The sequence below is a fragment of the Gopherus evgoodei genome, chromosome 6 (assembly GCF_007399415.2).
Source record: "Gopherus evgoodei ecotype Sinaloan lineage chromosome 6, rGopEvg1_v1.p, whole genome shotgun sequence".
Classification (NCBI taxonomy): domain Eukaryota; kingdom Metazoa; phylum Chordata; order Testudines; family Testudinidae; genus Gopherus; species Gopherus evgoodei.
This window is the reverse complement of record NC_044327.1, coordinates 91,723,136-91,750,379: the sequence shown is the minus strand read 5'-3', so window position 1 is coordinate 91,750,379 and position 27,244 is coordinate 91,723,136. Positions and strand designations below refer to the sequence as shown.

Below are 27,244 nucleotides of genomic sequence, written 5' to 3'. Positions count from 1 at the left end.
CCCACCAGTACTGGAGGAGAAGCCGTTCAATTCAATGGCATGGGGTTGAGTTGAAAGGTCGAGGTTTCAGAAACCGTAGATCTCCCTGGGACCTGGACCTTTTCAGAGCTGTCTCCTTAAGGTGAAAGCATGCACTCCTCTTTTTGGAAGTTTTCCCTTTCTTAGGGGAAGCCTGTGCTGAGATAGAAGGGGTGCTGGAACACGTATGGGGGTGGAGGGATGGTAGGGGGGTGTCCTGACCTGACTCAGAAGCTGGCCATCATTAGCACTCTGAGTTTAATCTTCTTGTTTTTCCTTGCCCTGGACTTGAGGGACAGGCAGAAGTTGCAGTTCTGGGAGACATGGGACACCCCCAAGCAACGGACACACTTAGAATGGCCATCACTCACATGTATGGTCTCTTGGCAGAGGCGCAACATTTGAAACATGGAGAACCAGGCATGCCCTGCCAGGAAAAAAAAAACTCCCTGAGGGGAGAGAGGAGTAAAACAATTACAAATATACTAACAATTAACTATAAAAACTAATATTAGAAAAAAAACCAAAGCACGCTCAAGGCAGACACTATGGCTCCGTCTCAGGCCAAGATGGTTTAGAAGAAACAGAAGGCAGTTTGCCCATGCCTGCCTAATATGGCCTTTTTGACAAGTTTCAGAGTAGCAGCTGTGTTAGTCTCTATCCACAAAAAGAACTAGAGTAACTTGTGGTACCTTAGAGACTAACAGATTTATTTGCACGAAGAGGCACAGGGCGCATATATGGGCCAAACAGACACTCCTAACTGAAAATCTCCAATTAAGAGCTCAAGAGGAAAATGCGCACCTGATGTGGAGCAGCCATATGGACACTAATAGAAGAAAAGGCAGTTGCTCATGTCTGTTCCACGTCTGTGCATCAGTGCCAGAAGTTTTTCCCCTACCTGTATCCATAGGGGAGCACCCTAGCAAGCCTGGAGTGGCACCTCCATTGTGCGGTATAAGGGGCGCTGCACACTTCCCCCACCCTCAGTTCCTTCTTGCCAGACAACTCCAGCAGAGGGGAAGAAGGGTGGGATGTGGAATAGACATGAGCAACACACATCGAAGAACACTAGTTACGGAAAAGGCAACTCTTTTCTTCTTCGAGTGATTGCTCATGTGTAACCCACAATACGTGATTCCAAGCTATATCAGCTAGAGGTGGAAAGGAGTTCACAAACTGTCGGGACAGAGAACAGCCCTGCTGAACCCGGTGTTCTCCCTGGTCTGAGAGACAATCGCACAATGCGAAGTGAATGTGTGAACTGAAGACCACATGGCAGCCCTACAAATGTCCTGAATGGGGACATGGGCCAAAAAGGCAGCCAATGAGGCCTGTGCCCTAGTCGAGTGCACCTTCACAATTGGTGGCAGAGGGATTTCCGCCAGATCATAACAGGTACGGATGCACAAGGTGATCCGGTTGGAGAGCCACTGAGTGGAGATCAGCCGACCTTTCATGCACTCGGCCAAGGCAATGAACAGCTGCAAGGACTTTCTGAATGGCTCAGTCCACTCCAAGTAAAAAGACAGAGCCTGTCGCACATCCAGCATGTGGAGGCTGCGCATCTCACTGGACACATGGGGCTTGGGGCAGAGGACCAGCAGAAAAATGGCCTGATCCATATGATAGGCGGAGACCACCTTCGGGAGGAAAGAAGGGTGTGCGCGGAGCTGGACCTTATCTTTATGAAACACCCTGTACGGGGGCTCAGAGGTCAGGGCCCTGAGTTACAAGACCCACCTAGCCCACATGATTGCAACTAGGAAGGCCACCTTCCATAAAAGGTGTGACCAGGAGCATGTGGCTAGCAGCTCAAACAGGGGCCCCATGAGACGGAACAACACCAGGTTTAGGTCCCACTGTGGGACTGTGGGCCTAACTTATGGGAAGAGACGATCCAACCCCTTAAGGAATCGGCCAGTCATAGCATGGGACAATACCGTGTGGCCCTGAACTGGCGGATGGAAAGCTGAGATGGCCATTAAGTGCACCTTGACTGACGAGGGCGCCAGGCCCTGAGCTCTAAGGTGAAGGAGGTAGTCCAGAATAAGAGGAATTGGGGCAGCCCCCGGGGAAACACCCCACTCATCTGCCCATCTGGAAAACCGAGACCACTTTGCCAAGTAGGCTCAGAATGTGGAGGACTGCCTGCTTTCTAGGAGGACACGCACGTCCTTTCCTCCGTACCTAACCAGTGAGCAGCTATATCATGAGGTGGACTGCCGCTAGGTTGCGGTGGAGGAAGCAGCCCTGGTCCTGGGAGAGGCAACAGTGGGGTGACCACAAGGCCTGTGAGGGTCCCATACCAATGCAGCCTGGGCCAGGCCGGGGCAATCAGAAGGACCCGGGCCTTGTCTGTCTTTATCTTTTCCAGGACCTTGAAGATCAGTGGAAACATGGGAAAGGCATAGAGAAACTGGCTTGACCAGGACAGGAGGAAGTCATCAGACAGAGCACCCAGTCCCAGCCTCCCCGCCGGAGCAGAACTGGGGGGAGTCCTCAAACTTGGGCAGGGAGCCTCACAGATTGAACTCATACCGGCCCAAGAGAGCCTGGTGGTTCACCACCCATAACTGGAAGCTCAAGGATGAATAAATCTTTCTTCCAAATGAGTCCAGCCACCTTGAATCTTTATTTTTCAAATTAGGGGCTACTTGGCCCTGCCGTTCCCTGTGGTTGACTGACTCAACCATCAGGGAGTTAGGAGCGGGGTGGGTATGTATGTATTCATGCCTCTTGGCGGGTTCAAAAAACTTGCGTTCCACTCTCTTAGAGACTGAGGCCAATGAGGCTGGGGTTTGCCACAGGGCATTTGAAATTTTTGCCACCCCTCAGTGAAGAGGCAAGACTTATCTGCCTGGTGGCATTGTGGAGTCGGTGGTTTGGCCTGGCTGGCCTAGCCCATCGATGGACGACTATGAAGGGAGGCCGGGCTGACATACGACCTGCCGCTATCCCTGGACCGGGAGGAGCAGCGATGCTGGGAGTGATGCCGACCACGGGACCATGATCCCAATGTGGAGGACCTGTACTGTCGGTAACAGCTGCTTGGCGATCTGCTCCGGTGGGCGGACCCGTGACGGCGAGATGCCAGCAATTGACGCCCGGGGCTGCAGAGATGGTGCCATGGCGAGGTCCTGGAGCAGGATGACAAACAGGAATGACATCGACATTCGTGCCGTGACCAGCTGCGATAGCCCCTCCAAGATGAGGACCTTTGGCATTGTCTGCCTCGGTTCCGTCGCTGTTCGCTCCTTGAGGCAGAGCAGTGCCGAAAGTCTCAATCAGACAGAACCCAACCAGACAGCCTGGTGAGTGTCAAGGGAGATCCACGTGGACTTTTCACTGGATGGACGCTGGGTAGCGAACAGCGTCGGGCATGTTCCCTCGACCGAGACTGGTACCGAGCTGGGGGCGACTAGGGAGATCCCAGCAGTGGCTTGTCTTTGGAGTGCGGGCCTGACATCAGCGGTGCTCCTGGTACCGGCATGGATGTAACATCCCAGGCTGCCTGCAGAGCCTCCAATGTGGAGAACATCCGGGGAAGCCAGCTCTTAATGGGCCAGGCTACTCTGCTTGACTTGAGTCAGAAGCTTAGAGGCCAGTGGGGATCAAGGACTGCCCAACATGGGTCGAGCCTCTGTCCTGGGTTTACTCTGATGCCGCACCGAAGAAGGCCTCTTCCTAGCCTTCTTGGCATGCCCTGTGGATGGGGAGCGGAGCCAACTAGTCGATACTGCCACAGGGTCACTGCGTACTGACACCACGGTGCCCGGTGCTGACTCAGAATGGCGCACTGGAGCTGGGGTCAGCACCGATTCCATCAGAATAGTCCAGAACCTGATGTCCCTTTCTCTCTTGGTACAAGGCTTAAATGACTTGCAAATCTTGCAGCGATCACTGAGATGGGTTCCCCCTAAACAGCTTAAACAATCTGTGTCCAGATCACTCACCAGCATAGATCGCCTACAAGTGTTGCGCAACTTAAAACCTGGGGCACGGGGCATGCCCCAGCACTCTAGCTAAGCTAAGCTAAGCTAAGCTAAACAAAACAATTAACTAACTACAGGTTACTATACTGAACGAGCAAGCAGTTTTGGAGACAAGCTACAGCAAAGCTGGAGCAGAGCAGTTCTGAAGAACCTTCATTGGCGGAAAGAAGGAACTGATGATGGAGGGAGCGTATAGTGCCCCTTATACCGCACCATGGTGGCACCATTCCAGGGATCGCTAGGGGAGAAACTTCCAGCCCTGGTGCATGTGGTGAGCACGCACACCTATTGTGGAATACTCATGAGCAATCATTCGAAGAATACCTAATCCTATACTACTGTGCAGACATCCGGTGGTAGAAATAGGGTAACAATACAGCTACAACATTTGCAAGCAGAATCCAGAGCTGGCTGTTTAAGAACGATGGAAAATAAACAACTACTTTTACATTATATTACCTATTAAGAACTAGTTCATGAAGAACCACCTCACCTGGACTGAGGGAAGGGAAAACTAATAGCACTGGAAAAATGACTGACAAAGGTGAAAAAAGATCATCTGTGAAACAAATTTAAGTTTTACAAAGATAAGATGGTGCACAGTCAACTTAGATATAAGGCTTTCATCAAGCTATATGTTGCACTTACTTTTTCACCCTAATCTAAGCAATTCTGCCTCAGTGGCATCTTAAAAAAGTGTCTCAAAACACATGCTTCATGTACCGTGTAGGGGCTTCACTTTTAATGAAAGATAAGGTGTTTCCTTATTGATTTTAAATTGTAATAGTTTCTTACTTTATAAGGTTTGTTACAATGGTGCTATGATTTGACAATGTTTTCATAGAATCATAGATTATTAGGGTTGGAAGGGACCTTAGGAGATCATCTAGTCCAACCCCTTGCTCAAAGCAGGACCAATCCGTAAATCCCTAAATGTCCCCCTCAAGGACTGAGCTCACAACTCTGGATTTACCAGGCCAATGCTCAAACCACTGAGCTATCCCTCCAAAAGGAAAAAGAAAATGAAGTACAAGTTTTGAGAAAGATCTTACACTATTACCAAATGTCAGGTACAATGTGTATTATCAATTGTACATTACACTTCATTTTATGTTTCTGTATTTTTGACGTCAGAACTTTATGGATAAAAAGGATTTATAATACATCACTATATTTTAACTTTTCTGAGAGAGGGTTTTCAGTTTCTTGGACAATTAGATTAGCTATATCTCCTGCAAAAAAGAAACAAAAGCAGGAGCTAGTGAGGGAGATGCAATCCTAGTCTTCTCCTATTCAGGATTTTAGCTCAAAAGAGGCAGCAGGCTACAGAGAACCCTAATACCTAAAAATCTATACTGCAGCTAGAGATATTAGATTACTCTAATCTACAGCAGAACCTTGTGGCATATGCCATCTAACATACAGCTTGTTTTCTGTAGTTTGACTGCATAGGCTCTAAGGCAGGGGTGGGCAAACTATGGCCTGTGGGCTGGATTTGGCCCATCTGGGCTTTGGATCCGGCCCACGGAATTGCAACCTCTGTGGTGCCGCAGGCCCCACACTGCTCTCAGAAGCAACCTCAGCCACTGGAGGAGAGGGGGCAGAGGCCTGCGTGTGCTGCCCTTGTCTGTAGGCACCATCTCCCGCAACTCCCATTGGCAGGGAACGGGGAACTGCAGCCAATGGGAGCTTCGGGGGAGGTACCCACAGGCGAGTGAAGCGCACGGAGCCCTCTGCTCCCCCTCCCCCATGGGCTGCAGGGACGTGGTGCTGGCCACTTGCAGGAGAGGAGCAAGGCCAGGGCAGGCAGTCGGAGAGCCTTCCCTGGCCCCGGTGCATGCCGCTGCTACCCAGGAGCCACTCTAGGTAAGACAGTGGTGACTGAAAACCAGATAGTACCAAAAAAAAAAAAAAAAAAAAAAGTTAGCTGGTATAAAGATAACTGCTTGGTGACTGTTTTAACTCTTCAGCTGGTTTTCAAATTTAGTACACAGCAATGGATGAAAAAACTCAAGACTATCTCTAGTACTGTCATGTTTTTTGTGATGTTTTACTTTCAATAATATATTCACTCGTAAATAATGCATGTTCATATAATTGCATGGGCTTTAAGGGAACTACAGACAAGTCATTCAGAGAAATGAATGAATGTGCGTTTACCAAAATTTAACATATGACTTGAAAACGTAATCCATATTGCAACATTTCTGCATACAAATCACAACCGTTAATCTTTCAAGACAGGTTAATATTAAAGAGATAATCCATACCGTAACTTAAATCTCTTCACATACTGATTACAAATTAAAGTTCCATGAAAAACTGTTGCTTCTCTACTCAAGTCTTTTGACATTTTTTTAAATTGGGGGAAAAAAACCTGATTTTTCTTTAAAAGTCTATTTAATCTAATCTGGGAACCCAAACCCTGAAATGCCCTAATCGTAACATTGCATGAGGTCACTACAGGGCAGAGTTAAAGTTATTTCAGTGCTCTAAATTGTGAATTTTCACACTTCTAACAGGACTGAAACCAAGCTGCCCAAAGGAAAGATCGTGGCCCCTATGCTGTTACAAAGTAGAGAGGATGACTGAGCAGCAGATGAATGAAGACAGTGACTATCTTTGCTAAGGGCAGCCTGTGGTCTCCACCGCACTGGGAACAATCAGAGATGGAAGCCATTTTGAGAAGGGCATCTTAATTGTGGGGAGACTATGCTCCACTGAATTGGGAATAATAGCTATTTTGAAAGAGGATAATTCTTGGCAGAATTCTCTGTAGAAAAACATTAGCCTCTACTAAAGGAGAAACTTCCAGTTGTGAAGAACAGAAGCAGCCACCAAAATAAACAAACTAATGAATAAATATATTTAACGCTAACAAAAACTTCTTCAAAAACAAGGTTTCAGGACATTTTGATTATATTGGAAGTCTGAAGAGTCTGTTTTTCCATTATTAAGGTTACTAGAGACCAAAAAAAGTATTAAAGGACCCATTTTTAACAGACTGATTTATAAATTATCTAAAATGAATTATGTGCTCCAAGTGTTGTAATTGTGGGGTACAGAACAAGGTTGAACTGTTGCAAAACTTCTCAGCCTTCAGTGTGGAACTAAAACGGATAGCTCCATAATTTTAAGGAGCATCAAAAACTTGGTATCTTATATCCCTTATCCCAGAACACTAATGTGCAGCTACTGTTCCCGAAGAGATGCAATTTACAGGGTGTTGAGTCTCCCTCTGTGGACTCCCATCCAAGTTTGGATGTCTCTGTGGTTTTACTAAAAAGGGGACGTCTCTGTTAGAGAAGAATTGTACAATTTAATATTACCTTTTTATTTCTGAGGTAAGCTTTCTTGGCTGAAATGCGTCCACGCCTTGCTTCCAGCTGGCGGATTTTCTGTTGCAACTTCTGCAGCTCTTCTCTTTGTAAGTGTATAGATGTTGCCATATCTTCTTTTTCAAGCATGGCTTCCATACTTTCATAAGTATCGTAATATACCACTTCATCTTTCTTCTCTGTTTATAAAATGTCAGCAATAAAAAGTCAAATCAGTGAATGTGACTGAGATAAAACACTAAGTTAGTGGATTCCTTTTTTTTGTTTAACATTGAACCTTGCATTAGACAATGTGCAGGAAGAGCTGGTCATGACAAAAACAACAGTTGAGAGCCAACGTGTTAAAGAGGCACAACGTCCGAAGGCTCTACAGCAGGGGTCGGCAACCTACGGCATACATGCCAATGGTGGCACATGAGCCAATTTTGCCTGGCACGCGGCTGCCAGCCGGGGTCCCGGCCACCGGCCCCACTCAGCCCACTTTCAGCTGAGTGAACGGAATCCCAGGCCGGCAGGAGGCTGAGCGGGGCTGGCGGCCGGGATCCCGGAACGGTGGCAGGCACACCCCCCAGCTTCCCCCTCACTGTGCTCAGGTTCTGCAGCTCCCAGGAGTGTGAGCTACCAGGGCACGGGACCCTGAGCCTGCTCCGAGAGAGGTGGCAGTGGCAGCTCACACTCCTGGGAGCCGCAGAGCCCGAGCACAGCGAGGGAGGAGCCAGAAAGAGCACGGGGACTGCTGCCCGCATGCATCTGGTGCAGGAGCCCCCCGGGGGGGCACCAAGATTCAGGCTGGGCAGGCACATCCCTCGGCTCCCCCCTTACCGTGCTAGGGCTCTGCGGCTCCTGGAAGTGTGAGCTGCCGGCACTGCTGCCCCTCCCACAGCTCCCCCCCTTCCTGGCATGTGAAACTTTAAATCAGAGTGAATAAATGAAGACTCAGCACACCACTTCTGAAAGGTTGCCAACCCCTGCTCTACAGTTTAGCTAAAACATAAAAAGCTACATCAATTATGTACCTCCTGTACCTTATTGGCTCACACACCATTCTAAGAAAGAATAAATGTAAGCATGGATTTGGGAAGGAAACATAACCCCATGTCAACCCAACACTACAACCCTGGTGTTTGAACTTAACTAACGTGAGGGGAGAGAGTTTATGCTGCACAGTCATCCCATGTGACCTCCACTGTAAAGTTCAAGCTATATAGCCACTTCCTAGGGTGTCCGTTGTGTGACTCTTCTTCAGATATCTCTTATATATATATATATACACACACACACACACACACACACACACACAGCTTCTGCTCACCGGAGGCAGGGTGAGTACCTCTGCTAGGCTTCCCTTGAAGACACCACACTTAAGAGGACAATGACATTATCAAAAGTCATCTTATATCTCCTGCAGTCAGCCACCTCAGGAAAGCTGCTACTCTGGTTGCATACAACTCTAACTTCCTCCTACCCAGCTGTAGGATTCTTCTGGGGCAAGGGCTTCCCTCCTCCCTTCTATGAGGCTACCGATCTTAAAAGCAGCAGCCATTTACTGTGTCATCTGCATGAAGCATCTTCTGCCTCCTGGTGCTGACTATATCTCCCTGCTAACAAACAGCAACTCGGAAGAAGAAAGTGATTCTAGCAAGTAAGGACAGAACTTCATAACTCTAAAATTAAAACAATGTACAAAAAATCCCACACTAGTCATTGAACCTAGCACTCACTTAGAAAAAAAAATTCAACCAAAAAAAAAAAAGTCAGCCATACATATCACTGGACCACTTTATGAAAAATCAGCCTGCAAAATTTCATGTTTGAATCATCTAAAACTGTATTTTCTTAAGCAGCTATCAAAGAGAGAATCTGTGTGCAGTTTTCATTTTAAAATGAGGAAGAGTTGTAAAACAGGATTTTACAAATGAACTGACAGACTCAATTACTGGCTGGATAAAAATCAATGATTTAAAAAAACTAAATCAAAAAATGATTGGTTGGTTGGTTGGTTTTTTGGTAAAATGCTTTTTGAGGGGGAAAAACCTATCTAAAGATAGTTTTAATTAAGATACTTTATAGCTCAAAGATATCTCATCATGGAATAGGGATTATAAATTCGAATTCTATGGTATGAGACAATATATTCATGTAATGTTTAAGAAAAGTTTTTTAAATGAGTTCTAATAGTTCATGGATTAGGGACCCAATCTTATGGGGTCCCAGGAGTTTCATAGAATCATAACAGAGCAGATGTTGCAGGCAAATTGCTGGATAAAGTGTATGAAAGAGAAACTGAGCAGTGTGCAAAAGGTCTAGAGGGTAAAATTGCTAACCTGAGTCTTGATGGGTGGAGCAATGTCCACAGTGATCCTGCTGTATGTGCTTGTGTGACAACAGAAGAAAGGAATGTCTCTTTACAGAAACAATTGTTACATCAGGAAATGCGCACACAGTAGAATACTTACAAGAAGTAGCAGTAAAAGCAATTAAAAAAATCAAATGTCTAGTACACGGCTTGGTCACAGACAATGCTGCAAATGTATCCAAGATGAGAAGAAATTATTTAGAAGAGAGTCCCAAGCTAATAACATATGGTTGAAGTGCTTATTTGATGACCTCCTAGCCAAAGACTTCAGTGTTCAAGAAATAAAGGCTAATGTTGTTGAAACTGCAAAATACTTCTGTAACAACCACTTTGCAGTAGCTGCTCTGACAAAAGTGGGAAGAACCAAGCTAACTCTCCCACAAGATGTGCGACGGAACTCAGTAGTGGACTGTTTTGAGCACTATATCAAGAACTGGCCTCATCTGTGAACAAAATCGTGAAAAAATAGATGGCACTGTCACAGACAAAGTTCTCAACACTGGGCTTAAGAGAAATGTTGAATACATGCTGAGTACCCTGAAGCCTATTTCTATAGCCTTGAACAAAACGCAGGGAAATAGTTGTTTTATTGCTGACGCCATTGAAATTTGGAAGGAACTGAGTGAGATCTTAAAGAGAGAAATATGCAATGACAGACAGAGTTAAATTACAAGCATTAACAAAACAAATGGGACAAGCACTATCACCAGCTCATTTTCTTGCAAATATTCTCAATACTCAATTCTCAGTACCAGGGTCAAACCTTAACTACTGAAGAAGAATTGGCTATGACATGGACATCCAGCAATCATCCCTCTATAATGCCAACTATAATAAACTTCAGAGATAAGAGTGAACGAATCAGAAAATATATGTTTGCTGATAATGTTTTAAAGAAAGTCACACCAGTGAACTGGAGGAAGTCACTTAAGCACTTGGATTCAGAGACTGTTGAAGTGATAATCTCACTTTTAACAGCAGTAGCTTCTTCTCCCAGTGTAGAAAGAATATTTTCTTCCACTGGACTAATTCATTCCAAACTGAGAAATCATTTGGGACCTGAAAAGTAGGAAAGCTTGTTTTTCTTTTCTAGATTATGAACAAACAGGAAAATGAAGGTGAAGACGACTGAGTTACCTGCAGAACCCAATATTTTAAGTTTCTCATGTTGACCTGGCTGACACAGTCAATTTCTTTTTTTTTTAAATATTTAATTTAACTATTTTAGTTAAAAACAATGTTAACAAAAACAAACCTTATTTTAAAAAACTTGAATGTTTAACTACATTCAAAAATTCATTTGCTTGTTTTGTTAAAATATTTATTAAATGTTTGCCGTTGAAGAAAAAAAATCCACAACACAGAAGGCTGTTGTTTTAGTTAAATAAAACAGTTTAAATGTCTGTCTGGTGATATTCTCCTCCTAATACTGCATGGCAAGAAAATCCTCCAAATATTAATGATTAACCTGTTGATTTGGAGATAGTTCACTTCCCAATGACTTCAGAAATATCTGCTTCAATTACCTTTGGTAAATAAAATACCCAAACAATCATTCATCTTCTGATATAGCTGTAAAACTAATCTGAAAGGTTTCAAAATAAATCACTTTAAAAATGTATAGTGTGTCCTTTCTAAAAATGAAACCTACATCTATCTCTGAGTTGTGAAGAATGTGTATTAAGGTTATAACAACCAACAAGAATGCACTTTTATGTAGAAATCCATGATTAAATTGAGTCTTCCTGACTAGTGATTTAAATCAAATCCACCCTGCTCAATTATATCTTTAACAAGCACTTCAATGCTAAAACTGGGACATGCAAGAGTTTTCTTTAAAATATTTGTACATTAGCAGGTTCCCTTTCAATTCTATTGTTTCTTTCATCAGAAAAACACAAACTATTATTTTTGGCCTTTAAAACATGTCTGTGAGGTTGGTAAATACTGAAGCTCTCTTATAACCTGGAACATGAAAAATATGCAAATTAAAATAATTCCTTTTCAGTTTAGCCCCACAACATTCAGACTTGCCAGATAAATTAAAATACTAAGCTAGCAGCCAACTCTCACATTATCTGTTGATGACATTCCATCCACCAAAAATCCCTCAGCAGAGAGAAAGCTGGCCTGTTTGGGTATGTTGACCCTTTAAAAGCCTTAATTTACAGAATGTGAATTCAAGTACAGATCTTCTGTTGGTAACTCTAAAGGCCATCATCATGGAATTCTCTATTTACTGTTTCAATAGCTACCAGAGCAACGGGGTTCCATTTACAAGTAAAACAATGTTTTTTCCCTCCCTAACTAACAACTGGACATTCAAGTTAGGATTTTGAAGTAAAGTTGTGTTTTTTCTTTAATGCTTTAGCATTATCAAAAGAAGATTCTCAGCCAGAATTTAGTCAATTCTGCTGATGCCTTCTCATGGCACTACAGAGTGAATGTAGCTACCAGGAGTAAAAAGTAGTTCCAGTTTACAATGGTTACTAAAATGTACATAGTACAGATCTGTTTCATAAGAAAAATGCTACTTTTCTGACCATAACTGTACTTTAAAGGAAGTAGGATTGATTATCCAATAAACAGCACTTTTCTCTCTGAGTCAGTAGTAATTCGCGTGTGTTAGAGGCCACTGTACTTTGAGAGATGCCATGTTTCAGAGGAGATGCAGGATCCTATGGTATTTTTTACAAGAGTAACTGCACTAGTTCTGCTGGATTAATTCCAAATAGGTAGTTTCATTCTGCCTAACTAAAACTCCCCCATAAATTTCAACTGGACCAGTATTCTTTCAGTATTCTGTCCTAACTTGTATGTAGTATTGCTATACATTATTTAAAGACGCTAACTCCTAACAGACTGTTGCATTCAATAAAGTCTGTCAAACCCTTTAAGCTTTTTTGGATAAAGGCTTAAATATAAAAGTGTAATATTGTGAAATAAGAATATTTTTAAAACTTAAGCAGTGAGCTATGAAGAATTTTTCTGATTCAGTAATCATCTGAAAGCTTGCTTAAGTGTACCATAACCAAAACAGTGACGTATACTATTTTTACAGCAGTTCTACTGTTCTTTTGATGGAAAAGTTGGTAATAGTGGAATGATCTCAATACCCAAACTGAATTTAAGTACTGGTGACAATGTACCTCTCAACTCAGAGGTCCTTCAAATTACTGAGTGAACCTTCCAAAAGTAAAAGTCAACATAACATTATAGTTTTGCTAATATTAATTTAAAGAAAATTGATTTAATTACTTCTTCCTCCTTTGTCTCTCTTACTAGATAGGTTCCTTTCTGGCTGCATGAAAGTAAACTGTGCAGTGACATCAGGATCAAAACTAGAATCATATCCTAAAGCAGTCTGTGAACAAAGAGCTATCTATTGAGCACTTACTCATGGCCTGCAGAGAGCTGGCTAGGCTGACTGCTAAATTTCATTAAAAGACAGCTAAAAATGTATTAAGCTCTCTCTCTATGGGCTCAATTACAGTAATTGCCATAAGGATGTTATAGGATCAAACATGTGAGAAGAGACGGTCCACACTACTGTAAATGGGGGAAAAGGTGCCATCTCCCAAGACGTAACTCACAACATGAGCACATTTGAAAATTTCTGCTCTAGAGTGACTTTTCTGATGAACACTTCCTCCACAAGTCCTTTAGCATTGAGCCAGCATAGACAGCTAACATCTGAGTAAAAGTATAAGCATAAGAAAACCCAGGAAACCAGGCTGGACACAAACACACTAAATTTCCCTGCATCATGTCTATGAGTTGGTTTTAAATGATTTGTGAGCTAGATCAGGTCTAGGGGCCCTAGCTTGCTGTCCCTGATCTAAAAACTCTGTTATAAGGGCAGCATAAATGTTTCAAAATGTATCAAAAGCTCAGCTAGAGGATTCTAATTTGCATGACGCCTCCTTGACAGCCACTTGCTAGACTTAAAAGCAGCAAAGAGTCCTGTGGCATCTTATAGACTAACAGACGTATTGGAGCATGAGCTTTCGTGGGTGAATACCCACTTCGTCGGATGTCTAAAAGGTGCCACAGGACTCTTTGCTACTTTTACAGATCCAGACTCACATGGCTACCCCTCTGATACTTGCTACATTTAAACATTTATTTCAAAAATTTTGAGAGCAACAACTCTTGTAAGTTAGCCAAACATGCAGTACACAAGACTATTTAGAAAATAATTCCTTCCTTTCTAGTCCTAATTTTTCCAAATATTGCATAAGATGTTAGGTATGTGATTCCAACTGAAGGTAAGGAGACAAAGCAATACATTATTTGGGAATTGGTCCTGCTTTGAGCAGGGGGTTGGACTAGATGACCTCCTCAGGTCCCTTCCAACCCTGATATTCTACTATTCTATGATAAAGATTTAAAAATTTACCTCCTTCTCCCAGATGCAGATTTTAACTTATTTTAATTGTACTTATGTTCAAAGTCCTAAGTCTTTACTTATTTAGAGAATGCTAAAATTGCTGATTCTAAGTTTTACAGTTCTAGTAGTAGTACTGTCTTAGATAACAAAGATTATGCACATTAAACGTGTACTGCACCTGACAAAAGTCTTTTGATGCTTTCAAGTTGTGCTGTCAGCAGCAGCTCTTCATACTTCAAAATCTCAAACTGCACTTCATACAACTGAAGCTGTAGATCATAATAATCAGCTTCCAACTGGTCCAAATGGGCTATGGCTTCTGTACCACCTTGCAAAGTCTGCATCTGAATGGAGAGAAGAAAAAAAAAGAAAAAAAAAGAAAAGTGAATAAACACGTCCACAGGATCCTAGTAAAACCAAGACCTAGATATTCATTGTTATGTTAAAAAAATTAAAACATGAAAAAAGTAGTTTTAATAGAGGCAGTTCAGGTTATTGTAAATATGGATAAACTCAGTACTGTCAATGCTGTAAAAGTTTTGACTACTCTCACTTCAGATGTAATAGTCAACGTATTTTCAGTATAGCACTAGGAGGCCTGTAACATCAGGTTACAGTTTATGACTGCTCATTCTTTCAGGATGAGGAGAGTGAGGTACAGCCCCAACTTCCTGTTTCTTCTGTTTCTGTATGTATTTCATGTTTTTGTGTTTGTTTGTTTTTGTAGATAGAGCAATAGGGGTCTAATGTAACCATTCGGTACTGTGTTAGCTTAGATGCAAAAATGTTTTAAAATTGTTAGAGGCTGTTATACCAACAAAACCTAGAAAACTCAAGTTAAGATTGACAGTATAGGTCACGGTGAACTAAAAAAATGACTAGATGTATATCTCTCTCTCTCTCTCTCTCTCTCTCTCTCTCTCAATGGGACAACAACTGAGGAATCTTCCAGCAAATAAAATACATATACTTTACTCTATGTTTTCCACTCTCACACACTATGTGGCTAACCTTCCTAGATGCAGACATAAAGCAGCATACCTGCCTAACCCACAGGCTTTTGTGCCATTTCTCAGGCCTCCCTTCAAAATCTCAGGACATCCAGTGCTCCAGGAATGAACAGAAGAGAACTTTTAGATCCTTTTTAGTTAGAGAGAAAAGTTGATAGTTCTTGAGCCTCACTGTTTTGGGAGTAAAGTAAGAGAATAGAGAATTTCCCAGGTTTAAAACAATGATGTCAATTTTTCTGGTCATATGTCAGAAAGGAATATGTAAAACAAGGTTTCAGAAAACAGCCAAAATGCAAATTCCAAGCTTTTCCATTTCCCACAGTAGGCAAATATGCATAGCAGCCAGATCCTGTTTTGCTGGAAAGTGGGGATTGGAGTTCAGAACTGCACAGTCAGCTGATATTGAAAGGAATCTCTCATTCGTTGCTGCATTTTACAGAAGAATCTAGCTTTAGATTTCTCTGGTTATCTTTCCCACCTACCAGTCACTGCCAAAGCCAAACATAAGTTCTTAACAAAATGAGTCCCTATCAGCTTCTATGGAGTCTGGATCCCCTCCTAGCTGAGGCAGGAGAGAAAGACATTTTGGTTTCAGTTGGACACATTTTTCTAGTCTGCCCATCCTCTTTTCCTGAGGAAAGAGGATCCAGCTTCTATATTATAAATCCTCAACCAGGAAGTGGGGCCATCTAATGAGAAAATGCAAAACAAAGTAAAAGTTTGGGTTGTATTTTTTTTCAAATTAAAAATAACAAAATTTTACTTGCCAGTAGATTTAAGTTATGGTCATATCCTCAAGGATTAAAACTTCACTGTAATTAATAGTCAACCATAAATTGGCTTCCTAGTTTTTATTGATTTGAAATGATCTTTAAAGAGTTTTCTGAATTAGAAAAGCATGTTTCCACACAAGATTGAAGCATGAAGTGGGCAAACATGGACAGGCACTCTGTCCAAAAAGGCATTACCTGTTTCCAAGTCATTGGCAACTTAGAAGAAAATGATCATAAACACTTAAGGATCCATATTCTAACAGACAAAGCAGAAGATGTGGTAGTAGTTGGTGTTTGCTATAGATCACCAGCTCCCACTATAGCAGTGTTTCCCAACCTTTTCTAGTCTAAGGTACTTCAATAAAATGTGTGTGGGGCGTGCTAAAATTATTAAAAGAAAACTTACTTTTAATGAGAAATTTGAGCTTGCCCTGATGCACAGAGTCATTGAATCCTGGCAGGAAATGTAAACAATGCAACTTGGAGCTCTTGCTCCACCAATCTCAGACGCTCTTTGTTTTTGATGCAAGGCGGGCTTAAAAAACTTACACAGGTACATTGTTGAAAACAGGAACAGAATGGAGATAGCACAGTGTGACATTACTGGGTATTGATCTGCCACCATCAACCAGAATGAGTCCAAAGACATGTCACCATACTTTAAAGCACAGTCCATCCTTAATTTGGCAAGTTGCTCGAGCCATTTTTGTAAGATTCTTAGCACTTCCCATGGCAAAAGAACTCCAAAGATCCAGTCAAAATCTTTTGTATAGGCTGAAGAAAAATATAACCTGAATTTTTCTTCCAGACCTTTCAGATGTTCAGAAATTACATTGACCAAAATACTCCCAGTAGGATCTGCCATGTTTGTGAGGGGGGGACATTTCTACTGTGACTTCTGCTACCAGAAGGCTAACTTAGATCTAAACCAGGGGTCTGCAACCTTTCAAAGGTGGTGTGCCACATCTTCATTTATTCACTCTAATTTAAGGTTTCGCGTGCCAGTAATACATTTTAATGCTTTTAGAAGGTTTCTTTCTATGAGTCTACAACATATAACTAAACTATTGTTGTATGCAATAGTTGTATGCAAAAGTAAATAAGGTTTTAAAATGTTTAAGAAGCTTCATTTAAAATTAAATTATAAAGCCGAGCCCCCCAAACTGGTGGCCAGGACCCGGGCAGTGTGAGTGCCACTGAGAATCAGCTCGCGTGCCGCCTTCGGCACTCATGCCATAGGTTGTCTACCCCTGATCTAATCCCATGCAGTTTATCCATGCAAGAGAGAAGATTCTCATTTCTACCTTGCATTTTCCTGCTCACGTGGTGTTGCAATACATAAGCCAAATAAGCAAGTTTTGCACACCATGCCACATCAGGGATCAAGTCTGTATATGTGGATTCCTCCAAAGTTAAGAACAGTTTTAATTCGTCTCTCAGCTCATACAAATGAGCGAGAACTTTTCCATGGGAAAACCAGTGGATTTCTGTGTACAAAAGTAAACTCTGGTTTTCTGTTCATCTGCATCTCATCGCTACATCCTTTACAGACCTTTAAGGAATCTGATTATTATACCATTAGAAAAAACAGACTGGTTATCCATACAAAGGTGGAAAGCTGATACTGCTGCCAGATGAACCTTGGCAGAGGAAACTGCTAAGCCTTGATGTTTTAGGTGCAACAGACAGTCAAGGATATGTTGGATGGACGAATGCATCAACAAGATGCTGATTTGACAAGCCCAGAGAGAGAACCACTTCCATTTTGACAAGGAGGCGTCCTGTTGGAGGGGTTTCTACTTCTTAGTAAGACCTGGCAAATTTGCTCCGAGCAAGACTGTTCTCTGGAATTTAGCAATGGAGCTTCTAGGCCATTAGGTGAAGCGATTGCAGGTTCAGGTGGAGTAGCCAACCACAATCTTGGGAGATCAGATCCAGGTGCAATGGTAATGGGATTGGAGATGTCACTGGGAAGTCAAGTAGAGTGGAGGAACCAGTGCTGGGGCTATTCATATAAACCAGGCATGATCCTGTTTGATCTTTAATAGCACTCTGTAGGAGTGGGATCAGGAGGAAAGCATCGCTTTTCTGTCCAGGGTAACAGGAAGGTATCTGTGATTGAGCCTGGACTGTGGCCTTGCAGGGAGCAGAAAGTTGTTTGCAAATAGATCAATCTGGGGAGTCACCCACTGCTGGAAAATTAATCTTGCCTCATCCAGGCAAAAAGACTATTTGTGGTGACTAGAAAATGACCTGCTCAGATGGTCTGCTAGCTCATTCTTGCAGCTATGGAAAGAGGCCTTGCGGTTGATTGAATGGATTATGCAAAAATTCCTACAGGTGAACTGCTTCAACAGAGGAGGGATGAGTGAGTGCCTCCCTGCCTACTGAGGTAAAACATAGCTGTGATGTTGTCTGTTAGAACAAATGGCGTTTTCCCCCGCCCTTGAGGTCTATCACTAGAGATTGGAATTCAGACTCTGGGAGAAATGCTCTGGCCTGGGAAGACACAAACACAACCCCTAAAAACTATATCCTCTCTGTACTGGGCAAAGGGTATGTGACGTTGCACTCCATATAATTTTAGGGAAATATGCTAATGAGTGTGTCACATTACTGATTTGAACTGGAACCATATAGAACATGGTTGCAACCAAAGTCCTATAGAGGCACCAAATCTTGTATAAAGGGGGTCAAATGAGGTGTCTAAGACAAGGTTATGGGTTGCTGGTTATGATTATGCTGTCTATACGTCTGTATCAATTTTGCAGTTGAAGTTATGAATATTGGCTCTATACTGTCTGTATTTCAAACTTAAGCTATGCTTCTGGGAAACATCCCAGATAAGTTGGTGTTAGCTCTGCCTAGCCTGCTTGATGGCACATTAAGTATCATCAGCTATACAACTGGCCCATTGAGAGAAGGCAGATATACCTTATAACGCAGCAAAGTATGCAGGAACTTGCCCATGTAACTCCAGACTCCATTTTGCTGTAATTTTCCACAGTAAGAACTAAGAGGTGTTCTTTTATAGTCTGGAAAAGACTATAAAAGGCTGATGCCTCATCTCCATCTTGTCTTCAATCCTGTTTCTTACCTCTGGAGGGACTTTGCTACAAACTGAAGCTCTGGACAAAGGACTGTTGACCCATCCCAGCTGTGGATGTACTCCAGAGACTTGATTTGAACCTGCAGTTTATTCTAGCACTGCTATAAGCCTGAACCAAGACTTTGCCATTACTGTATGTAATTGATTCCATTTGACCAATTCTAGCTCTCATCTATATCTTTTTCCTTTTATGAATAAATCTTTAGATTTTATATTCTAAAGGATTGGCAAAAGCATAATTTGTGGGTAAGATCTCATTTGTATATTGACCTGGGTCTGGGGCTTGGTCCTTTGGGATCAAGAGAACCTTTTTTATTTTACTGGGGTATTGGTTTTCATAACCATTTGTCCCCATAATGAGTGGCACTGGTGGTGATACTGGGAGACTGGAGTGTCTAAGGGAATTGCTTGTGTGACTTGTGGCTAGCCAGTGGGGTGAGACCAAAGTCCTCTTTGTCTGGCTGGTTTGGTTTGCCTTAGAGGTCGAAAAACCCCAGCCTTGGGCTGTAAAAGACGGTTACTCACCTTTGTAACTGTTGTTCTTTGAGATGTGTTGCTCATATCCATTCCAGTTAGGTATGCGCGCGCCATGTGCACGTTCATCTGAAGATTTTTACCCTAGCAACACTCGGTGGGTCGGCTGGGCGCCCCCTGGAGTGGCGCTGCCATGGCGCCGGATATATACCCCTGCCGACCCAACCGCCCCTCAGTTCCTTCTTGCCGGCTACACTGACAGTGGGGAAGGAGGGCGGGTTTGAAATGGATTTGAGCAACACATCTCGAAGAACAACAGTTACAAAGGTGAGTAACCGTCTTTTCTTCGAGTGCTTGCTCATATCCATTCCAGTTAGGTGATTCCCAAGCCTTACCTAGGCGGTGGGGTCGGAGTGAGATATGGCAGAATGCAAAACTGCTGAGCCAAAAGGCAGCAGCATCTCTTGACTGTTGAACCACAGCATAATGTGAAGCAAAAGTGTGGATCGAGGACCAGGTAGCTGCGCGACATGTTTCCTGGATTGGTACATGAGCCAGGAAGGCAGCAGATGAAGCCTGAGCCCTGGTAGAATGTGAGGTGAGATGGCTCGAGGGAACATGAGCCAAGTCATAGCACGTATGGATGCATGCCATCACCCAAGATGAGATCCTCTGGGAGGAGACAGGTAGGCCCTTCATTCAGTCTGCCACTGTGATGAAGAGTTGGGGCGATTTACGAAAGGGCTTTGTCCGTTCGATATATAATGCGAGCGCCCTACGGACATCTAGGGAGTGCAATTGTTGCTCCTGTCGTGATGAGTGCAGCTTCGGGAAGAAGACCGGAAGGAAGATGTCCTGATTGATATGGAAGGCCGATACCACTTTAGAGAGGAACGTTGCATGTGGTCGCAACTGCAACTTGTCCTTGTGAAACACAGTATACGGTGGGTCCACCGTGAGCGCCCAAAGCTCGGAGACTCGTCTGGCCGATGTAATGGCTATGAGGAAAACTGTCTTCCAGTACAGGTATAGCAGCGAGCATGTTGCTAACGGCTCGAATGGTGGAGACATAAGTCCGGTTAAGACCAGGTTGAGGTCCCAGGTAGGGGCAGGGCGGCGTACTTGGGGGTATAGGCGCTCCAAGCCCTTGAGGAACCTGGAAACCATAGGGTGTGAAAAACGGAGAGGCCACTCTCCTCTGGGTGGAAGGTAGAAATGGCCACCAAGTGCAACCCTCAATGATAATACCGCTAGGCCCTGCTGTTTGAGAGACCAGAGGTAATCCAGGATGGTGGGCATCAAGACCTCGGGGGGAGTAACATTTTGCGTTTCGCACCAGCAGGAAAAACGCTTCCACTTGGCCAGATATGTAGACCGAGTGGAAGGTTTCCTGCTATCCAGGAGTATTTGTTGTACTGAGGCAGAGCAGCGTAACTCTGACTGGCTCAACCACGCAGAAGGCATGCCGTGAGGTGAAGGGACTGCAGGTCTGGGTGGTGAAGTCTGCCGTGGTCCTGAGTTATGAGGTCTGGGTGAAGAGGCAGGGTAATTGGGCTGGCTATCGACAGGTCGAGCAACATAGTGTACCAGTGCTGCCTGGGCCACGCTGAGGCGATCATGATCAAGCGAGCTCCATCCCTGTGGAGCTTTAGCAGGACCCTTTGTGAACCAGTGGGAATGGTGGAAAGGCGTAAAGCAGTTGGGTCGTCCACGGTATCAGGAAAGCATCCGAGATCAAGCCCAGGGAGAGACCTTGGAAGGAGCAGAACATCTGGCATTTCCTGTTCTCACAGGAAGCGAAGAGGTCTATGCAGGGAAATCCCCACTTCTGGAAAACAGAATGAATAATGTCCGGACGGATTGACCACTCGTGAGAGCGGAAGGATCTGCTGAGTTGATCTGCCAGAGTGTTCCGAACCCCTGGGAGAAAGGACGCTACCAGGTCTATCGAGTGGGCTATACAAAAGTCCCAGAGTTGAATGGTTTCCTGACAAAAGGGGGGAGGACCATGTCCCCCCCGTTTGTTTATGTAATACATGGCCGTTGTGTTGTCTGTGAACACCGAGACACAACGGCCTTGCAGATGCTGTTGAAACTCCTGGCATGCAAGGAGGACTGCTCTCAACTCTCGGACACTGATGTGCAAGGCCAGCTCCTGAGATGACCAAAGGCCTTGAGTGTGAAGATGTCTGAGGTGAGCACCCCAGCCAAGAGATGACGCATCCGTCGTCAGGGCCATAGAAGGCTAGGGCAGATGGAACGGCATTCCCTGCACACACCAGAGAGGGGGTCAACCACCAGTCGAGGGAGCCTAGGAGTCTCGGGGGAACCATGAGGATCCTGTCTATATTGTGTCTCCCCAGGTGGTATACTGAGGAGAGTCAAGTTTGAAGGGGACGTAGGCGTAGCCTGGCTCGCTTGGTAACGAACGTGCAGGCAGCCATGTGACCCAGGAGGCTGAGACAAATTTGAGCCGAAGTAGTTGGGAATTTTTGTAGGCCTTGTATGATAGATATCACTGCGTGAAACCACGGCTGTGGTAAGCAGGCCCTGGTGAGATTGGAGTCCAGAATGGCCCCAATGAACTCTATTCTTTGTGTGGGAACTAGAGTAGATTTCTCTAGGTTGATCATCAGGCCTTGTTGGATGAACAGGTCCTTGACGATGCTCACGTGCCGCGTTACTTGGGTCTCAAAGGCCCCGCGAATGAGCCAATCGTCGAGATACGGGAAGACGTGTATGCGTCGACGATGGAGGGAGGCGACGACTATGGCCATACACTTTGTGAACACTCTTGGGGCTGTGGAGAGGCCAAAAGGAAGGACCGTAATTTGGAAATGTTGATGCTTGACCACAAACCTGAGGTACCGTCTGTGCCGAGGATAAATGGCAATGTGAAAATACTCGTCCTTTATATCGAGGGTGGCATACCAGACTCCAGGATCCAAGGATGGGATGATGGTCCCCAGGGATACCATGCGGAACTTCAACTTTATCAAGAACTTGTTGAGTCCCTGCAGGTCTAGAATTGATCTGAGACCTCCCTTCGCCTTGGGGATTAGGTAATAGCAGGAGTAGAACCCCTTGCCCCTCAAGTCCTCTGGTACCTCTTCTATAGCCCCCATGGCAAGGAGGGACCGTACCTCCAGCAAGAGGATTTGCTCATGAGAGGGGTCCCTGAAGAAGGACGAGGATGGCGGATGGGGGGGGGGGGACAAAATAAACTGAAGGCGGTATCCAAATTCTACCGTGCGTAAGACCCAACGATCTGAAGTTAGTTGGGTCCACGCAGGGAGGAAAAAGGAGAGGCGGCTGCAAAAGGGAGGGAAAGGATCCTGTTGAACAACTGGTACGTTGCCCTCGGGTGCACCTTCAAAAGTTTGGTTTAGGTGCTGCGGGTGGTTTGGCAGGGCCGTGATTCTGACCCCCTTGGGGTCGGGACTGCAGTCTACGATTGCCTCGGCCAAGCCTCCTGCCGAAGTCCTGCCGCTGTCTAGGCGAGGGGTAAGGGTGCTGAGGCTGGGGCCGGAAGTGTCTGCGCTGAGTCTGCGGTGTGTGCATCCCGAGCGAACGCATGATCACCCTATTGTCCTTCAGACTCTGCAGCCTAGGGTCAGTCTTTTCCAAAAATAGGCCCTGACCTTCGAAGGGCAAGTCCTGTATTGTATGCGGCAATTCAGGTGGAAGGCCTGACACCTGAAGCCATGATATTCGCCTAATGGCAATTCCTGAAGCCAGAGTTCTGGCTGCGGAGTCAGCTCTGTCTAATGAGGCCTGGAGAGAAATTCTCGCCACCTTCTTTCCTTCCTCCAAAAGGGCTACAAACCCTCGACGCGAGTCTTGGGGGACTAACTCTGTGAATTTCTCAACTGCAACCCAGGTGTTATAGTTATAATGGCTAAGCAGGGCTTGTTGGTTTGCCACCCTGAGTTGGAGGCCTCCCGCAGAGTAGATTTTACGTACCAATAAATCCATGCGCCTAGCCTCCTTTGCTTTTGGGGCAGCGGCTTGCTGGCCATGGCGCTCCCTTTTGTTAACCGATTGGACGACTAGGGAGCAGGGAGGAGGGTGTACGTACAGGTACTCGTACGCCTTAGAGGGCACCATATACTTCCTCTCAACTCCCCTAGCCATGGGTGGAATAGATGCTGGAGACTGCCAGATGGTATCAGCCTTCGCTTGGATCATCCGAATAAATGGTAAGGCTACCCTTGTGGGAGTGTCAGCTGACAAAATATCTACCACCGGGTCCTCTATCTCCGGAACCTCCTCCACCTGGAGGTTCATATTCAGGACCATTCATCTCAGGAAGTCTTGATGTGACCTTAGGTCAACTGGAGGAGGGGCCGAGGAGGATGTCCCCGCCACCACTTCATCTGGAGAAGAGGAAGAGGAAAGGCCAGGGACAATTGGGTCCTCTGTTGTCTCATGGACTTGGGCAATGTCTGGCTCCGTGGGACCTGAGGGTCTGGTGCCTGAATAGGAGCGTCCTCCGTACCCACAGGACGGGGGGCAACTAACAGTAGCCTCCGGCACCCGGTGCTCCGAAGGTACGGAGTGTGATGGCACTGGAGGTCCACCTTGGGCTTGGCGATATGCCCAAGGCGTCCAGACGGACCACTGATGAGGTCCTTGGTCTTGAGCCTGGGTCTCTCGGAAGACACAGCTGGGGACATCTAAGTCACGGTCCTGTGCATAGGAAGCACTGTCCGCATGGGATGACATAGATGCATGGCGAGATGGCCAAGGAGGAGCTGAAAACCCGAGAAAGGTCTCCATCCCTGGGTAGTCTGTCTGTACGCTGCAGCGGAGAGCAGTACTGGGCGCTATACCGGTACCGGGAACAAGACCGGGACCTGCGACCAGAATGGTGCCGGGAGGTCGACCGGGATCTCGAAGCTCGACACCGGGAGCGGCTGTGAGAGGTGCTGTGCTGGGAGCGGTGTCGGGAGCTTGATCGATACCAAGAGTACCGGGCCAGCGAACGGGGTCCTGAACGGTGCCACGAGTGCGACCAGTACCAAGATGGAGAACGGTACCAGGACTGCAAGCGGCATCGGGACCGGGATCAGCGATGGGACCGAGAACGCCGGCGGGACCGCGATCGGTGCCTCTCAGCGGTGCCAATGGAGGATGGTCTCAGTACGGCAGGCTTGCCTATGGACTGTATAACCTGCACCGGTAGTGCCAGGGGTTGAGGCAGCGCAGACTCCATCAGTGCAATCAGTTCCCTTGCTGTAGAGAATGTCTCCGGTGTGGAGGGAATAGTAAGCTCAACTACGGCGCATGCGGGGGAGCTGTCAGGCACCAGACTCGATGGCGCTTGCGGGACCGGAATCGACGGTGCTGAAGTTGTCGGTGCCACGGCAGTTGTTGGTGCCAGGCGGTCAGACTTAGGCAGGTGCTCCAACTGCGACGTTTTTTTACCCATGGAGAGAGGGAGCGGTGCCGAGCAGACATCTGGGCCAGCGACGATTGGTGTCGAGGGGCCTTAGCGGTACCGGTGCGCTCCGATGCTGAAGATGCACTTCTCCCCAGTGCGGACTGTCTGGCACTCAGTGCCGAGGGTGGAGGAGTAAGAGCTGCCTCCATCAGGAGCTGTCTGAGATGAAAGTCCCGCTCCTTTTTGGTCCGCGGCTTGAAGGCCTTGCAAATGCGGCACTTATCTGCGAGGTGGGATTCCCCGAGGCACTTAAGGCAGGAGTCGTGAGGATCTCCTGTAGGCATCGGCTTGTGACAGGCCGAGCACGGTTTGAAACCCGGTGAACCGGGCGTGGGCCTTGGCACCGGGTGAGAGGAAGGGGCTAATCCCCGAACCCCTCTTAACTATATACACTATGTTAAATAAAATAATAAACTAACTGCAAGTATAGAAATTTGAACTATATAAACAATAACAACGAGAAAACTACAAGTAGCTAGAGAGGTGGAGATCCACTGTTCCAATGACCAACACGGGCGGTAAGAAGGAACTGAGGAGCGGTTGGGTCGGCAGGGGTATATATCCGGTGCCACGGCGGCACCACTCCAGGGGGCGCCCAGCCGACCCACCGAGTGTTGCTAGGGTAAAAATCTTCCAACAAACGTGCACGCGGCGCGTGCACACCTAACTGGAATGGATATGAGCAAGCACTCGAAGAAGAACTGCCTTGTTTTAAACAATTTGTCCTGAATTGGCACTCTCAGTTGGGTCCCATCAGAACCAGCATTTTTACAGAGTGTGAATATAATGTAACTGGGTTAACTGTACTCCAGTAATAAGGACCTGTGGCTTTCTCTAACTATCCTAATTTCTCTTCATGTTCTTGGCTTTTATAAATATTTAAAATTGCATCTGCACTATTGGCATCATCCCACAGGTGTCTGGTCAAGTCCCTTTGCAGTGCTAACCTAAGGGCAGCCCCTCCTGAACAATTAGGATGTGTAGAGGTGATTTGGAAATTAGATACGGGCAGTGTGAATTTTATGTTCCTAGAGTAGTATTAATCACAATCCATCGAAATCCTAACACCTCTCTTTCGAAGCCAATTAGGGAGGGCAGTCCATTCTGATGGTACTTGTCCATAAGCACAGAGCCCAGCCCCTGGAAGAACCCCACCCCACCATTTAACTCCACATTCCCAAGAATGGTCCCCACAAGTCCCTCTCTGCCACTTTACAATACTACATCTTTTTCACCAGGGTCAATTTTTAATGTCTTTAATAGTCAGGAATTCCTGGACCTTGGGGGTTTCAGCAGCATGAGTGTTCCTTCTTCTTTCCTGGAACAGCCATGGTTTAGCATTATGCAGGGGAGAGGTTAGTAGCACATCACCCTGATATGGTTTGGTTTGTCTAGCAAAGTCCAAATGCATCACAGGTCTGTCAGTGGACAAGAGAGAGGTTACTAGCACTTCATCTTGTCCTTTTCTTCTGATGTCACCTCAAAAAAGATATACTGGCACTGGAAAAAGTTCAGAAAAGGGCAACTAAAATGATTAGGGGTTTGGAGAGGGTCTCATATGAGGAAAGATTGAAGAGGCTAGGACTCATTATCTTGGAAAAGAGGAGACTAAGGGGGGATATGATAGAGGTATATAAAATCATGAGCGATGTGGAGAAAGTGAATAAGGAAAAGTTATTTACTTATTCCCATAATACAAGAACTAGGGGTCACCAAATGAAATTAATAGGCAGCAGGTTTAAAACAAATAAAAGGAAGTTCTTCTTCACGCAGCACACAGTCAACTTGTGGAACTCCTTACCTGAGGAGGTTGTGAAGGCTAGGACTATAACAGCATTTAAAAGAGAACTGGATAAATTCATGGTGGCTAAGTCCATAAATGGCTCTTAGCCAGGATGGGTAAGGAATGGTGTCCTTAGCCTCTGTTTGTCAGAGGATGGAGATGGATGGCAGGAGAGAGATCACTTGATCATTGCCTGTTAGGTTCACTCCCTCTGGGGCACCTGGCATTGGCAACTGTCAGTAGACAGATACTGGGCTAGATGGACCTTTGGTCTGACCTGGTACGGCTGTTCTTATGTTCTTATGGTGAGTTACATGTTGTTTCTGCCCTTAGTTCAATGACCCAGAAACTGCTACCACCAATGGTGCTAAACATCACTGGGGCTGGGAAGGAACTGCAGTGGGATCTGGCATGTTCAGAGGTTCACGATTTCCTGAATGCCCAGTTAATGGCCATTTGGAGTGATCTTGAGCATCAGGCTTGGCCCACTGTCCTTACAGATACTTCAGGAGTATCATCTGATCTATGGCCTGGAGACATACTTGGAGATTTTTT

At 45.3% G+C, this 27,244-nt stretch overlaps 1 protein-coding gene across 2 annotated transcripts in view; it reads right to left on the bottom strand.

The window, feature by feature from the left end:
* The window catches only part of JMY (junction mediating and regulatory protein, p53 cofactor), a 155,300-nt gene that overhangs the window by 44,404 nt on the left and 83,652 nt on the right, over nt 1–27,244 (bottom strand). For both annotated transcript variants that reach the window (XM_030566549.1, XM_030566550.1), the window contains exons 5-6: nt 14,276–14,441; nt 7,343–7,530 (exon numbers count right to left, since the gene is read on the bottom strand). In XM_030566549.1, coding sequence (XP_030422409.1) covers nt 7,343–7,530; nt 14,276–14,441 — 354 coding nt within the window. The remainder of the gene's footprint in view (nt 1–7,342; nt 7,531–14,275; nt 14,442–27,244) is intronic.